The 13,081-nt window shown below is 43.4% G+C and overlaps 1 protein-coding gene across 1 annotated transcript in view; it reads right to left on the bottom strand.

Moving 5' to 3' along the window:
• SH3PXD2A (SH3 and PX domains 2A) overlaps positions 1–13,081 on the bottom strand; it is a 252,459-nt gene that overhangs the window by 57,510 nt on the left and 181,868 nt on the right. The window contains exon 8 of the mRNA XM_054382243.1: positions 5,384–5,515. Within this exon, the coding sequence (XP_054238218.1) occupies positions 5,384–5,515 (132 nt within the window). The remainder of the gene's footprint in view (positions 1–5,383; positions 5,516–13,081) is intronic.

The following is a 13,081-nucleotide window of genomic DNA, read 5'->3' as shown; positions in this document are numbered from 1 at the left end:
AAGAAATGGAAATACAGAGAACTGAAGTAGCTTTCTTAAAGCAAACAGCAGGGCATGGCTGGATATACAAACAGGAATCAAGTCCTGCCTCGCATCTAATAGATGCTGAAACGCTTTGTAAATAAAACAAAAGAGCTCTCTAGGGAAAGTCACCATGCACAATTGCACCTGAAATAAAGCATGATGCTGGCAATCAGGCGTACTATCTCTGGCAACACATCTGACCAGTGGATGTAAACCCTTGTAAGCAAACATGGTAACTGCATTTGCCACTTGGTGTAGAGCTACATCTGCATTTGAAGCCTAGGAAATTGCTGGTGTGTCACTTCTCTGTTAGAATAAACAGAAATACACCAGAGATGGCTTTCACAAGGTAATACTAATGCTCAGAGACATTTGCTAGCAGTGCACACGGTGCCAGGTTCCCCCTATGCACAAAGGGAGGATCATGGAGACAACATCCTTGAGAAAGGAGTGAAGCAGAAAGCAGATGCAATACAAGAACAGTGATCTTTATGGAATTTAAAACAAACTCCTCATCAACACTAAAGAAAGTGCACAAAAAAAAAAATCAATGCTACTTGGAAAAACATACATGGCAGAGGGGATATAGAGCTGAGTTGCAAAACAACAAACAAACAAAACCCAAACAATCCTTCCCTCTCACCCTCCCCCCAGGTTTCTCTGTTTCTACATGGAACACTTTAAGGGTGCATCTTTAGCCAAGATGTAGTAATCAACCATGAAAATAACCTTGGCCCTATTAGGTACCAAGTGAAACCCTGAGAAGCAAAACCTTCAAATAAGGGGTGCTGTGTTTTCCCCATCAAGAAAGCTTCAAAAAGCTATCAATCTAAGCAGGAGTTTGCAATAGGGAAGCCAGTACACACCCAAAATCCAGTCTCAAGAGAGCTGTGGCCATTGTGTCCCCCTCCTAGATCATAAGGGCTGCAAGTGAGCAGCACAAGTGAATGTAAATGGTGTAGCAGAGCCCACCGGTCTCCTGATGTTGTGCAGACAGCTGACAAGCCCCAGGACCCATAAGCCAGGGCACCCTGATGAACAGAAACATTCCTTATGGTGATACTTCAGTGGCACATCTCAGCTAAGAGTAGCCTCTCTCCCCAGAGATCCCTTTGGGTCCTGATAAAGCTACGCTAACCATAATAGCTTTGCTTTATGCATTGCATGTAATATAATATTGGAAATTGGACTGCAGTTGTGTAATTGCAAAGGAAATGGTTATGGCTCTGCTCAGTGCAGCTGAAAATGCCATCCCAGGATGCCTCCACCACAGACAAGGCTCCTGAGGGCTGCAAGGGAAAAGCACCCATCCTGCCCATAAGCAGAGCAGCCATGATGGCAGAGGTGCTCAGAAGTATGTTTAAACTTCACTGTCTGTCAGGTTTTCCTGACAAAACGCTATGGCCACAGTTTATAGCTTGACCATTTCAAGCCATATCCACACAAAACTTGGCAGTGAGGGAGCTGCTCTGGCCCAGTCCCTCCTCTTTTTACCTTAAAGAAATCTGTGCTGGAATCCTGCTTTGAAGTTACATTTCTTTTCTGCAGTAGAAATACATTTAAGTCATTCCACAAGGCTTTTTTGGTTAAGGTTTAAAAGAAGCCTAAGTACTTGACAGAAGACTTGAGTCAACTATTCACATTGCTATTTTGAAAGGGCCCAGAAATGTTTATATAGCATTGGACAGTGCAGGTTGATTACACAGTGCCTTTAAACAAATCAGTCACTTGTAGCAAGCAACACAAGCCCTGAAACTACAGTCTGTTCTCAGACACCATCTGTAGAGCCTGCAAACCTGCCTGAAAACCTCCATTTATCTCTTGATGTATTTGTGAGCATTGCTACCACAGTTTCCTTCTCAACTAATGAAAAAAAAAAAAGAAAAACCCACATACGTGTGGGTTGTCTGCTCATGTCACCAAAATTAAGGTCTGAAGAACAATTTTTTACTGAACCAAGACAGGTACTTGCTGCAAAACCCAAGTGCCAGTGTCTCTTAATAAATAATTTGTCCTGAAGTATAGAAATCCCACGTATTTCTTTCAGTCTAGCAAGGTTTGCTTCTGTGGCATTTGCAGCAACAGTCAGGTTACAGTGACCCATGGGGCTTCATAGCTAAGATGAGGGTTTCAGAAATGGTGCACTCCATATGCTACACTGGTCTTGCTTTTAAGTCATAATACTGAACAGAATTTCAACTTCAAATGATGTCCAAGTCATAACTTCAATTGGTACAACAATTAAGACAACCTATTCCAACTCTTTTAGATAAAGAGGAAACTAAGTATGAGACAAGGCCCTACCACATGGGACTTCCACACATCTGCCTGCTGAATCCTTAAATACCATCTCTCATAGATGGGAAAATGAATAATACTACAGTAAGTGCAAGACACTCACTTAAGAGGAAGAGTTGTTTATTTGTTATAACCAAACAAAACTACAATAAATCAGATTTTCCCCCCCACACCTTCTACCTTTGCCCTATACACTGGCCTTTGAATCTTACTCCCTTTTATGGGGGGTACATAATTTGGAGGCAAACTGGAAGAGATGGTAACTCTAAGTCAGGACAGGCCCTAGAATTGTTCAGAAGAAAACATCCAGCTGGACACGAAACAGGCACCATTGTTCAGAAACTACATTTTAGCTTCCCTATGTAAAAAAACCAGGGCCATTTGACAAGTATAGAGAAGGTGTTCTTCCCTACAGAGATACACAACAAACCCAAGTTAGGGGCTTTTCCCACTCCAGGAAACAAAGGAACTGCTTAAGTGTCCCTAGGCATTAGCAAGCAACCCTATTCAAGCAAGGTTTTCAAAATCCATCATTCATCTGTGCCTTTTCATATCTAGCTAGACCCCTGACTCAGACATATTGCTATATGTATGTGTACACACAAGGAAGTTTGTGATACAGCACATCCAATGCTCATTGTTGCCTGCTGGCAACAAATAACAAGCTACCCAGCATTGTTCAATAAAAGCAGTAACTCTCTCTGCTGCAGATAACATCCATAACATCTTACATCACCTGTGTCTGTCTGGAGCAGGAGAAAGACAAGTTTATACAGTCACACCTATACTTTCACAACACTTACCAAGCCAACACAGTCAGATGAATTGCTACACATGTACATCACCCTATAATCTTGTTTTCTTGAAAAGGATATCCCCATGTTCTTAGAAGCCATAACCACATCTTAGAGGTCTGCTTGCCTATGCTAAAATATACCCAAATTCAAATAACTCGTGAGTTTTAAAAGTTGACAGTTGAGAAACTTTTGCCAGTTTCATTACATGCCGTTCATAGATTCATCTATAGCTGAAGAGACAACAAGTCACAGCATTAAAGTCATACCTGTGGTACCCCAACCTAGCAGAGAGTGAGAGTGTGTGTTTGGAATCCTGTTCGTGGAATAAACAAAACAATTTCCTTGCCAGAACAGTTTAAGCAAGCCCTCTCCATTGGCAATCCATGACTTAATGTTGTTTTTAAAAATATGTATCCATATCTTTATTTTATACATACATACACACAAATGGAAAGATCATAGCATGGAGTTCAGACCTTCAAATTTCCAAATTTCCTTCCTTGTTTACATGAACATTAAGAAAGCTGGCTGCTAAGCACCAGAATAGGGTCTTAACTGTAATCAAAATTCAAGCATTCCTGGACACACTAATTGGATTCAAACCCTGACCCTCTCCATTTTTATCTCCACACACCATGTATGTTCAATACAGTATGATGGAAACTGTGCAAGACAGAAAGGCCACATTAAAAGAAAACACCAAAAGAAACTGTAATTTGGGATTCAGACACTTCTTGCATAATTTAACAGTCCAGTTCCCTTAGCTCTATGAGCCATCATCCAAGGCAGGGGTATCATGGATAAGAATGTAAGTCGCAACAATAACCATGATTGTTTTGACAGCAGCAACACCCACTATTGTCAACGAGGAACCCTCAGGCTTGGAAGGGAGGATGCTTGTCCACTAGCCCAAACATAGTTTAAGAAGAGATTCCCATCATTGTCCCCCACTTTCAGCCAAAATGATTGCTCTAAGTGAGGCAGATGAGCATTTTGGCCTCTACTAGTTTTGCAAGCAATACAGTCAGTACCCGGGAGACAGGCACTTCTGTTCATGCTAGCCAGTGCATTTCCACACTCTAACCTTTTGGACACCACACTAAATCACCAGCCAGCAACTGACTGCATCATTTTGAGCCTGAGGTTTTCATACAGCAGAGAAATCACTGCTCCATCAGAAGAAGGAAAAAATCAAAACAAAACAATGCATGGCCATCACTGCAGATAACCGGACTCAAAGGTCTGGAAGGTGGACTTGAGTCCCAAATCGGGGTGCTCTGGTTTTCCTAAGCTCTGGTGTGCCCAGAACTCTCCAGAGCCAGCCAGCCAGCCATGAGAGCCCTGGATGTGGAACTACCAACGATGTGAGCCTTTGCTTGAATGGCTCCAAACACCAGCAGCTCCTCTGGATGAGGACACACAAGTCACGAGTAGGCTGGAAATCACTCCTGGACAACAGCTCTGGATTAATACACAAGGATCACTGAAGGGGAGGAGGGGAGCTGCTGAAGACAGGCAGTTATTCAAACCAGCTGCTAACCAGCTCCAGCCACTCATGTACAGTCTCCTGCATTTGTTCAGCCTGGCTCAAAGCTACCAGGCATCCAAGAGTTAAAGCATACGAAAGACATCTATACAAACACTTGCCAAAATCTCATTTTCCAAGTGGAAGCTGGTTGTTCCACAGACGGCAGAAGGAGGGCTTTCATCTTCTTTTAGATGGAAGCCTCTGCCTCTGTCCCTCAAAATTCCCCAATTAACAACTCTGCAAGAAGGTTTGAAATTGTGCATAGCCACGTATTTATCTACGCACATTCTCTCCCCTCCCTCCTGAGCTCTGGGCCATGGGCTAAGCTGTCAAGCCAAATTTCATCCCAAGCAATTTTTAAACACTCATGTTATAAATCCTCCAAAAAGGGAGTTAGTAATGGAAATGCTGACAGAGACTTGAGACAGCAAGGCAACTATATCAGCCTACTATACATCAGTTTCGTTAGCTGCAGATCCTTCTCTCCTTCACCTTCATTTTCCATTAACGTACTTTGGCTAATTAATGCACAAAACCCATGAAACATTCTTACAGTAGAAGGCAACATTTGGCCCCCAGCCCAAATCAACACTGAGAAACTTCAACATCCTCAGCCAGACATAGTAACTGTACCAGATGGAGCAGTCAGAAGTAGTGACGAGGAAACCAAAAGAGAAGGAACACATGCAAAAATCAGACCACTGGACGAGGGGGAAAAGCAGCAAACAGGTCTTACCGCTTTCGTTTTTCTCTATGACATCCACGACCTCTCCAGCCTGCAGGCTGATCTCAGAGTTCTCCTGCTTCTCATAGTTGGACACCACCACATATTGCTCCAGGATCATGGGTTCAGAGCTAGCATCAGCACCTGGAGAAGGGAAAAAGCAAGCTGTAAGCCAGCTTCCAGCCATGGCTCCTTGAAAGCGACCTCCGTCCATCTGATTCACAACAGGCCAACTTGTCACTAGAGCCAAGCGAGTCAGCAAACAACCTTGGCTCACAGCATATCCCCAAATGGCTGGCCATATAGAAATAGCCTCCTCTGGCCCACAACTCAGCAGCACAGAGGGACATTGGAGAGAAGAAAAATTAAAAAGGGGAAGAAAAAAAAAATACAAAGAGGAGCTGAAAACAGTGAATTAGTTGCAAAGTTTCATGATGGATGCTGGAAACAAACATCTTCCCAATATGGTTTCCACAATCCTTGCTCCCATTCAGAGTGAAAAATCCTGGGCAGAAGCAGCATAAATCCACAACTGAACCATCCCCCCAGTAAACCCAAAGAAAAAAACAGCTCTCCCCTTGGCGGCTCAGCTCTTTCTCCACTCTAAAAGCTTGAGCTGAAAGTCAAGAGGGGGCTGTAGATGCCAATCATATTCGTCTGCACTGCAGCCCTTAAATAGAAACACATGAGCGGGACTGAAAGCGAGGGAGGTGGGGTGGAGGGAGAGAAGGGAGGGCGGGGAGGACTGTTTACTTGAAACAGAAGAAGAAAAAAAAAAGTATAGCGCCAGATCCTTGCTTAAACACAGCCACCCCCTGCCTGCCCCCCACCAGCTCCACAGTTCCGCATTCCCCGCGGCAGAGCAGCCCCAAACAGGACAGGGGCACAGCGCACTGCGGCTTGTCTGTCTTCATCGCCCTTCAGAGCCTTTTTGGAGCTCTGGGAGTCAACCTCTCCAGTAGTTTGATTTCTCTTCGTATCAAGGGCTTTCAGCTGTCAGAGCAATTTATGAATGAGAGCAGGCTCTCACACAAACAGGGGTGGAAAAAAAGGTGCAAAATAATCATTCTCCTCCCTTCCCCCACACTTCTGGAGTTTATTCTTGGCTTTATTTGATTTCTGACTTTTCCACCCCCAAACCAAAATCATGCATTTCGGGGTGGAGCTGTGAGGCAGGCATGTTGCAGTGCCAGATGTGGAGGCAGCCCTCCTTGCACTGCTGCTTGTTGTAGGAGACACATCCCTGCTCTCCGATGCAACACAAACAGCGCAAATAGGGCCTCTGTACTTCTAAGTCCAGGCACAGACTGACAGTGCTCTGCCTGAGAAAAATAAATCACAAAATCCTTTAGGATATCAGGGTTTCTTAATTTGCCCTCATTTATACGCTCTCCAAAGTGTCAGACCAGAACAAAAAGCACCTACAACTTCCACCTAAAAGCCCACATGCCTTAATGCAAAATTATGTCACAGGTTTTCTGAATCACAGCAATGTGTATTAGGGCAGCAGTTTGGGCCAGCAGCATTATTATACATTTTACATATTAAGAGGCAGTTATTGTCTCTCTAGATTAAGACACAGATGGAAACGGGAGACAGAAGCAGATGTATGACTTGCTGAAAGTCCCATTTCACTTGACACTTTGGCAGAACTAGGAGTAGACTCCAGGTCTCCTGAATCTCTGATGACAAATTGGCTACAAGAGATGGGAAGGAAGCAGCATGGTCTGAAACTGTCCACCAGACAAGTCAGGGGACTGACAGCCAAGCACAAGATGCTCAGTGTATTTCCAAACACAGCATGTTCATATGCATTTGGCCTGAAGATGCAAAGTGATTCTGCAGAAAAATAATTAGCATCCCTGCCAAGAAAGATGTAAAGAATGCATCTGCCATCAAAACAGCATCCTGAGAAATGAAAATCCTAGAACAAAAAGCAATTAATTCATCCATTTCCTGAAAGGAAACGCTATCACAATGCCTCCCTTCGGACCTGATTTAAGAAATTCAGAATATCAGAAGACTTCCTTGCTTCCTAAGCATGCCTCTGACTCTCCTCAGGTTACATAGGTGAAGTTGTTTTTTTGTTTTTTTTTTTAAAGGCAGAGTCATCTCCTCTAAAACATTGTGTTTAAGAAATTCAGCTTTTCTATAGTTAGTCGAACCACAGCCAATAACAGGAACAGTGGGAGAAGACCATGAATTGGCATGACTGAAGTGTACAGTAATTTTCACCATAGCTATTCCTTCCAAATAAGGATTATGTTTCTGTTCATGGTGAAATAAACTTGACTTCTGTGTTCTAGTTTAAACCACTGCTAATTGGGTTATCCAGAGTGTGATGAGATGGTTTCCCTTGTTTCACACCAATTCCCACACAGCATTATCATCTTCTTCAACCTATTTATACAAGTTACACCTACATCCTCTACTTTGTTTTAGTCTTCCTAAGACAAATATAATTTCTGTAACCAGAAACAAAAGCCATCATGTCCTTATGTTTATGCATGTGCATCAGCAGAGAATTCAGCACGTGGAAAGGCAAAAGGAGGGAACCAAACAGTGGCAAAGGGAGCAGGGGACCTACAGGAAGCCACCAGCTAAATAGATACCCCAAATATCTTCTTTCCTCTAATCTCCTAGACAGTTTTCATGGGAGAAGTGTAAGCAAAAAAAAAATCCACAAAAGACAGGTTTGGCTTGGTGGCAGGAGAAGTACTAATGTGATGCACATGTCCCTACTCGGACCAAGGACAGGACCAGGCTGGAGTGCAGGCTGGCAAACATATCACTATGGAGCAAGCCAAGCCATGGAGCATGTGCCAAGGGAGTACCCTTGCCAGGAAACCTGGAGATGAAGAACTTAAAATCCACCTCCACAATGCTGGTTCCAACATAAAAAAGAAAAAAAAAAAGTTTACAGTCTAGTAAGATAAGTTATATCTGCACTCATACTCAGCAGGACTTTACAATGTTGCCTGCTCATACAATGCTCTCTCCTGCCTTGGGTAAGGTACTGACTGCAGGAGGATTGCTTTGTCACTACAGTGGCTGGTGCAATTCAATTAAGAGATTGTTTTGAGAGAAGCTTGTATAAGCGTTACAGGGTTCCTATTAAGACAAGAAAAGCAGAGGGTGATAAGTTCCTTGGTCTAAGAAGCAACCAGGGTCAAATAAACTTGTTCATTTACAGCTACAGCAGATCATGCCTAGAGGATATCGCCCTTTGGAGAGGGGTGGGGTTCCTGTGGCTCCCAAAGCGATACTTGCTCAGGGTTTGGCAATACACAGTGGGAAAGACTTTGGTAACAACAAAGGAGGAAAGAAAACAGAAAAGAGAGAGGAAAGGATCCCAGAGATCAAAATACTTAAAAACATTTTCTGGGTATCCTGATTTAGGTTGTTACTCTATTTCCTTCAGGCACAGTCAGTAGGGTAGAAGAACTCAAACCTTCCTCAGCCTTCTATCCCCTACAAGCATCTTCAGGAGAATTACTCGTGACACCCAGGATGACCTCTATATTACTGCTATCTTATGTCAGACTGCAGGTTTTCCACCACAAAAGGCACCCAACAAGAGCAAGACAGGCAACACCTTAAAAAGCACAGCACCAGTTACAGCCACTGCTATGGGTGCTTCTCCATCCCTGCCAATTAGTTTAGGTCAAATTTGTAACATAGGACATAGCATCTCATTCAAGAACAACAGCCTGCTCAGTGCGAAACACGCCAGAGAAGAGTGGTGCCCAGTGACATGAGTCCCCCGGCAAGCTCACATGCACATTGCAATGCACCCCAACACTATAGCCCCACTTTTTAGAAACCTTTTATCCCAGGAGAGCAGAGGATAGGATAAAGCTGATATACAAAGTAAAGTTCCCCACTCCTCTCCTTGAAAAAAAGCAAAATTATCATTCTGGCTTAGCTCCAACTTGCAAGCCCTCCCCAGAGCAGAGCACACGATAGATCACTGTCTGAAGTTAAGAGTTTGCTTGCCTCTCCGTTTCTTTTTGCCTCGAGTCCGTTTCCTGGTTAAAGTCTTGAGGATACCCCTCCTCCTCTCCATAGGGCTCCACTTTACAATCCTCCTGCTCCTCACCTCAGCGATTCCCTTCCCGGGGCTGGGCAGAAATGTCATCGGAGCTTGTCTGTGCCCCTCACAGCTGGCACTATGCAGTGACACAGTTGCACCCTATTGCCCTCACCAGGCAGTGAGGAGGGAGCATCATTCCTCCCACTGTACTCAGAGACCAGCAACTACTGTTAAAGCCTCCTAAATAGGAATGCAGCGCACCCGTTACAAGCAACGTCTTCCTCCTCCTCCTCCTGTGTTGCAACATCTAAGACCTATGCTGGTTTTGCAATAGCCAAAAATCAAAACCACCAAGTGGACTCCAAAAATAAAATCCTCTGGATATGGAAATCTGAGACTCATGATCTTCGCCAGAGTACTCTGCTGTTATCAGACTATAAACATGTCTGCTCTTTTAATCTACACAGCACCCAGGCTTTTCTATTGCCCTTCTGTGATTATCAATCAAGTGTTTACAGACTCAGACTAAATGAATACTATAGTACTGGGCTGGTCAGTGGAAGTTTTGCAGGAGCAGCCAAACCCACAGAAACAGTCAGTGAACACCAAAAGGATGATTCACATCTGAACAACCAACTGCCAGGTAGTTCAGCTCTTCCAACCTGGGCACAACTGCCAAGGACGTGTGCAGAGTCTGTGTGAGAGGTCTCTGGCAGAAAGCATCCCCAAGTGATATGGCTTCCCATACAATAAAGCCAGAGCTTCACACTTCTCTGAGCGTAAGGAGGAGTAACTGTGGTAGCTTGGATCTAGGGCTGTGGTTTCTTGTTAAAGCCAGTTATTCAAGAGCAAGAAGCAGCAAGACTACTTAAAATCCTCAGATCGGTCTATTCCCTCACAACAATCATCTGCTCAGCTCCAAACACAGGGATTTTCTCCCCCTATGAACTTTACCTCTTTCCTTTCTTATCAGAAGGACCACATCACTATGATAAACAAACATGCTAAAATTGCATGTTTTCTTTGAGCCTTCCACCAGTGACCTATCCCCAAGCATTTTAAGACAGAGAGCTTAGGTCTGCCTAAAAACTGGGCCAAGTGTCCACTGCACACAAGATAAAAAACAGGCTTTACTATGTAAAGCACATGAGATTACACAAGAGCTCACAACCTCACAGGGGTCTCAGAAAAGCATTTCCTAAAATAACCAGTTCCTAGAGCAAGCAGTGGGATGTGACTGATGAACCCTCCTAGAAATCTCCTTGGGGAAAACATGAACTCAGATCAAAACCATGTTTCTAAGCCTATGATCTCTCTTCTGTTCGGGGGGTTTTATTTGTTTTGGATTCATTTGTTTGTTCTTTTTTGGTTGTGTTCTTAATATGACCTAAACAAACCATCAAGGCTTTGGACTCATCTCCTGGATACTCCTGCATTTTTCAGCCCCCTTCCCGCTTATCAAAATTCAGGCTATATTTGCACATCAATTATTTTTAGAGGTAAAAGTTCATTCACAGCTTGTGGCAATAGGAAAAGGGATTCGTATCCATCCCTTCTGACAGACAGGAATTCCTTCAGTACTAGCAATGTTTAACTTCAGAGATCAACAACTCTTGGGGTAGTAATCCTGAGAACTCAAAGCTTTAGGGACAGAGACAGAAGTTCAGCACCACTCATAGTAACTAAAGGAATTCAGTACAAGTCCAGTCCAGTCTCCAGGTCTTCACAATAAAACAGTATTGGTGAAAATCCCTTTGCTTTATTGTAGATGAAAATAAGTATCTGTATAAGTCCATGAGATGGGTTATTAACACACTCATTTCCTTAGTTCTTTCCTGAGATCAGTTCTGTTGTGTGTTCAGAAGAGAGTTTCAAAAGCAGGTGACACTTGCTATTGGGCAGATAGGATTGAAAACAAAAAGGTAAGGGTTTGGATACCATTGCTTAAGTAATTCTGAAGATTCAAAGCCAGAGAATTTTGACCTAAAATCTTGTCCAAATCCAAAGAACACTCAAGAATAAACCAAGGTTGAAGACTATGCACCCAGTGATGGCCAGGTCAGCATGTAAACCCTCTCACCCCAGGTAAACGACCACGATTAACGTACATGAAGTTTTTCCATAAGTGAACATCCATACATATATCTTCCTCAACTCCACAGTGCTCAAGTGCTCTGCACATCTTTCAGGGCACTAACTTTCTTGCAGAGTAGCAAAAACTCTAGTCTTTATTATCTTTCTGGTTAGACACACAGAAATCTGGTACTGATGGTAACTCCATGAGCTGCATCAACTCCCTCCTGGGCTGCTGCTACATACAGTTACAGGGAGCCTAAACCAACAGCATGCATTACCATCAAGAAGGGAATATGACCAGCATAGCACCAGATTATTGACCTGATATGTTGATTCATTCCCCAGCACAAGGTGTCTGTAATATTTTCTAGTGCTTCTAAGAACCAAGATCTGAATTTCAAGACCTTGGGACAGCTTTAAGGTAAATTGTCCCTTCCGGCACTGAAATGTATGTCTGACACGCAGCTAAAACCAGCAGCAAAACATAGTCCCCACAGGGAGTGTGTCAGGAGCAAACTCAGCCCTTAGTAAATGGCAGGCCATCCCAAGTGAGCACTCCAGTTCAGTTCTTCCCTCTTTACAGTCCTCAGCAGCATTTCCAATAAAATTCTGACACATGGAGAAATTCAGTGCTGGTCTCTGCCAAGCAGAGCTTGTTAGTCTCAGGATTTTTATTTTTTATTTTTGGTCTGCTAGGTTTTAAGATAGAGCCAAGAAAAATTAGAGGCAGGAGAGTAAAAGGAAAAAAAAAAATATTATTGAGTCCTCTTTCCACTCCTTCTCAGAAAGTTGGCTCTCTGAACAGCAACTCCAACCAACTAGGTTACAGGTAACGACAGCTAGGAACACTTAAGTATTTTGCACACAAATCTGTTAAACTTCTTGGAGATTTTCACACAGCTGTTAGTCAAAGCCTTCCACCAGGCTGAAGTCACCTATATACTCTGGCATTTGCCCTAGGCTCGCTCAGCAGTGTAACACATTCACATTACTCCACATGGCATGAAGCAGAACAGCCAAGGAATTAATGGCAACTGGGGTAATTCAAATTCATGCCATACCACAGCACCTGTATGGCACCTGTCTTTTTCCATAGTATAATATTAAATCACTTGCAATCCTTGGTTAGTGTCTCCATGGCACAGAGCAGGATCACGCCCTCAGTCAGGCAGTATGAACCTGGCTTCTCTTCTAGTTTCCAAACCCCAGCCTAGGACATAGATGTAATATCTGGGTAAAGATCACATTCAAATTCAGGTCTGATCCATCAGCCTGCCACATTAGGCTACAACCCATGGCAGGTGAAGAGTACTTCCACTGAAGAGCAGCTGTGTTTGAAACTGGGGGGTCCACCTGGATGAGAACTGAAAGGCCATGTGAACTGGAAAAAGACAGAGGTCCCAGAGAACTTCTGAGCAGGACTACATAACATTCACCTTCTTGAGCACCATGCAATGCAATCACTCACTTATATTTGCCCTATCATCATGCATAGGTGTTTTTTCTAAGCTGAACTAGCAACATTCATTTAACTAGAAGTCAGCAGAAGGGAAGAAAGAGTAAAGATTTGTTACAGATTTCAAGAAGGATGAAAACCTTGG

Source organism: Indicator indicator, chromosome 7, assembly GCF_027791375.1.
Source record: "Indicator indicator isolate 239-I01 chromosome 7, UM_Iind_1.1, whole genome shotgun sequence".
NCBI lineage: Eukaryota > Metazoa > Chordata > Aves > Piciformes > Indicatoridae > Indicator > Indicator indicator.
The sequence above is the reverse complement of the archived record's forward strand: the minus strand, read 5'-3'. Positions and strand labels throughout refer to the sequence as shown.